Below are 3622 nucleotides of genomic sequence, written 5' to 3' on the forward strand. Positions count from 1 at the left end.
GTCTATATTATTCCTCACTAATATGTTGGCTGTAATTTGCTCACCTTTTTACCTTGGTTTTCCAGGACACGAATACGATGGTACAGACCATCTACATATGCCACATAAACACAGCCCTCATTTACCGACCCATCATCAGGAGCGTCATGGAAGGCTACCTCCATCTTGGTTTCTAGTTCATCCAACTTTTCCTATTGCACAAAATGGTTAATAAATAGAAACAGTTATGTAAAACATGTCATTGCCCTTTGTTAAAAAATATATCAACTGAACTCTCAATTTTAATGACTTCTTTTCCCCCCCAATATTTTTTTACCCCAGTTATTAAGTTATTATCGTGACAAAACACTGTACTCATAGAAGTAGTTTATCATTCAATTAATTTTGATAATGCATTATTCTTTCTTTAGTTTTTTTTTTAAAGGGCATTTTGTCAAACAGTTGTATTAGTACTACTGATAATTTAAATCCATAAACACACCTACAGATGCTGTATAAATGTTTATAGATTTTAGAGGTCCAAAAATCCTCAACATATTATTATTATGTGTCACAATGGTGAAAAATCTCGTTGATTACTGAGAAATTTTCCTTAGATTCCTGGAACAGCCAAACGTCATCAAAATTTTCTCATATAACGGTTGTCTCGTGTTAATTGAGGCGGGAGGAGAAACTTCAAAATGACACTGATCCAATTGCATTCATAGCCCTATAAATGCAATGGTAATGCTTATAGAGGAACGTGCAGTGGACATGTAAATATAACTAATTAGTAGACACGGCACTGGACCAGAGATCTGTAGTCACGACTTCCACTATTTGCATGGACATAGAGAAAAAGTAACCATGGTTACTTACACTGTAGTCTTCTCCAACAAGTCGTAACATCACCGAGTCTGTACTGGAGTTAACAAACGACACGTACACGTCTAACTGGCTGATGTCGGGGATCACCAGCACATCTAAAATCAAAATCACAACAAAATTAATCAGTAAAAAAATTAACTTCCCTGAAACATTTGTTTATTTGAGGTATTGTTGTAATAGAGATTGGTCAGTCTGACAGACTGGACACTCAACACAAGGGTTGTACTGGTCACTTTGACACACTGGGTACACACTAGATTTCCAATATAGGGTCAAACTGGTCAGTCTGGACAGACAGGACACTCACCTGGCTCTATACTAGGTACGGACCGGTCAATGCTGGCCACCAGGCCGGACTCCACCATGATCTGGTTAATGCTGACCGTTTTTTCGGGGTCGGAGTAGAAAAGCTCCACCTCACAAACTCCCTCTTCTGTAACACCGTAATGGAAAGGATGGGTATTATCTGAACAAGCAGTTGAAAGTCACATCTCATTTCACTCCCGATTATTGAAATATCGTGTGGAAGATAATAATATTAAAAATAATTTGTGGTTCTTATATATGGCTTTATCAGTCTAGTTCGTAGGTCGTCTCAAAGTGGTTCACAAATTTGTATCCGTGGTTATAAGGCCTTTGCAACTAGCCAATATCTTTCTCAACTCCATCGGGAGCATACAGCCGGTGCTGCTATTTCCGTGCTCACAGCCATCATTCTACAATTCTAGCAATGCCCAACCATGTACTCATTTATAGCTGAGTAGACTGAAACAAGTGATGTAAAGTATCTTGCTCAAAGATACAACACAGTGCGGTGCTGCAACTCAAAGATCAAACAATATCCCATCAAGAGGTGTTTCAGAGGTCGACCTAGCTCAAAGCCTGTCATCATTTAATTTTAGTTTTAGGTTATTAAACATTTTAACTACAACATGACCAGAACAAAGAAAACACACCAACTACACAAATATTCCCACCAATTTGTAATCAACATTTGGCACCTCTCCGCTTTTAAGTGGGATAAGTCTGTTCTGACAGAATTTCATCATTTTTTTATGGAAAAGTGTATGCTGTTACCTGATTGGCTAATGCAAAGGTTGCTTGAAGGTGACCCTTAATGAGATTTTACTAGATCTTCCACACTGCAGCTGTGCCCTGATAAACCAAATCATTGCCTCTGCTATCCATAGCCAACAATATAGTTAACCGAGTAATTTTTCCTGAGAATGACTGTGGCTCTGTTCATTGTTCATAGAAGTGAAAAAAAGGCAAAGGGTAAACTGCAGCTAAAATGTCCCAGTATAGAGTAGTTAATGATAAAACTAGTACCTGTGAAGCCGTGGGTGAGTAGTTAATGATAAAACTAGTACCTGTGAAGCTGTGGGTGAGTAGTTAATGATAAAACTAGTACCTGTGAAGCTGTGGGTGAGTAGTTAATGATAAAACTAGTACCTGTGAAGCTGTGGGTGAGTAGTTAATGATAAAACTAGTACCTGTGAAGCTGTGGGTGAGTAGTTAATGATAAAACTAGTACCTGTGAAGCTGTGGGTGAGTAGTTAATGATAAAACTAGTACCTGTGAAGCTGTGGGTGAGTAGTTAATGATAAAACTAGTACCTGTGAAGCTGTGGGTGAGTAGTTAATGATAAAACTAGTACCTGTGAAGCTGTGGGTGAGTAGTTAATGATAAAACTAGTACCTGTGAAGCTGTGGGTGAGTAGTTAATGATAAAACTAGTACCTGTGAAGCTGTGGGTGAGTAGTTAATGATAAAACTAGTACCTGTGAAGCTGTGGGTGAGTAGTTAATGATAAAACTAGTACCTGTGAAGCTGTGGGTGAGTAGTTAATGATAAAACTAGTACCTGTGAAGCCGTGGGTGAGTAGTTAATGATAAAACTAGTACCTGTGAAGCCATGGGTGAGAGCAAGGAGAGCCTCCTCCTGAGTCAGCTCCAGGAACTTCTTCTGTGACTCCTCCGACCAGGTCTCACCCTGTAACAACAAGAGTTCCCAGCCTGTAATCTAGCTTACAGCTAAAACATTATTGATAGTTTGTACTATATTGTACTATATTGTATTGTACTATATTTACAAAATAGTTTTATAGTTAGAATACACAGCTTAAAATATATTTCACTGTTCTGTTCTCTTTTCACCTTTCGACGGAAATATTTTGGCACTGTTTTCCTTTTAAAATGTATCCATAACCTCTTTGACTGTTCTTATCTCATTGATTCTGTCTCTTATCTCATTGATTCTGTTTCTTATCTCATTGATTCTGTTTCTTATCTCATCGATTCTGTTTCTTATCTCATTGATTCTGTTTCTTATCTCATTGATTCTGTTTCTTATCTCATCGATTCTGTTTCTTATCTCATTGATTCTGTTTCTTATCTCATCGATTCTGCTTCTTATCTCATCGATTCTGTGTCTTATCTCATCGATTCTGCTTCTTATCTCATTGATTCTGTTTCTTATCTCATCGATTCTGTGTCTTATCTCATCGATTCTGTTTCTTATCTCATTGATTCTGTTTCTTATCTGATTGATTCTGTGTCTTATCTCATTGATTGTGTTTCTTATCCCATCGATTCTGTGTCTTATCTCATTGATTCTGTCTCTTATCTCATTGATTCTGTTTCTTATCTCATTGATTCTGCTTCTTATCTCATCGATTCTGTTTCTTATCACATCGATTCTGTTTCTTATCTCATTGATTCTGTCTCTTATCTCATTGATTCTGTTTCTTATCTCAT

At 37.4% G+C, this 3622-nt stretch overlaps 1 protein-coding gene across 1 annotated transcript in view; it reads right to left on the reverse strand.

The window, feature by feature from the left end:
• Window positions 1-17: 17 nt before the first annotated feature.
• The window catches only part of LOC110466787 (tudor domain-containing protein 7A-like), a 39199-nt gene continuing 35594 nt past the window's right edge, over window positions 18-3622 (reverse strand). The window contains exons 17-20 of the mRNA XM_021523548.1: window positions 2771-2858; window positions 1175-1300; window positions 859-962; window positions 18-191 (exon numbers count right to left, since the gene is read on the reverse strand). Coding sequence (XP_021379223.1) covers window positions 18-191; window positions 859-962; window positions 1175-1300; window positions 2771-2858 — 492 coding nt within the window. The remainder of the gene's footprint in view (window positions 192-858; window positions 963-1174; window positions 1301-2770; window positions 2859-3622) is intronic.

Source organism: Mizuhopecten yessoensis, unplaced genomic scaffold, assembly GCF_002113885.1.
Source record: "Mizuhopecten yessoensis strain PY_sf001 unplaced genomic scaffold, ASM211388v2 scaffold1707, whole genome shotgun sequence".
NCBI lineage: Eukaryota > Metazoa > Mollusca > Bivalvia > Pectinida > Pectinidae > Mizuhopecten > Mizuhopecten yessoensis.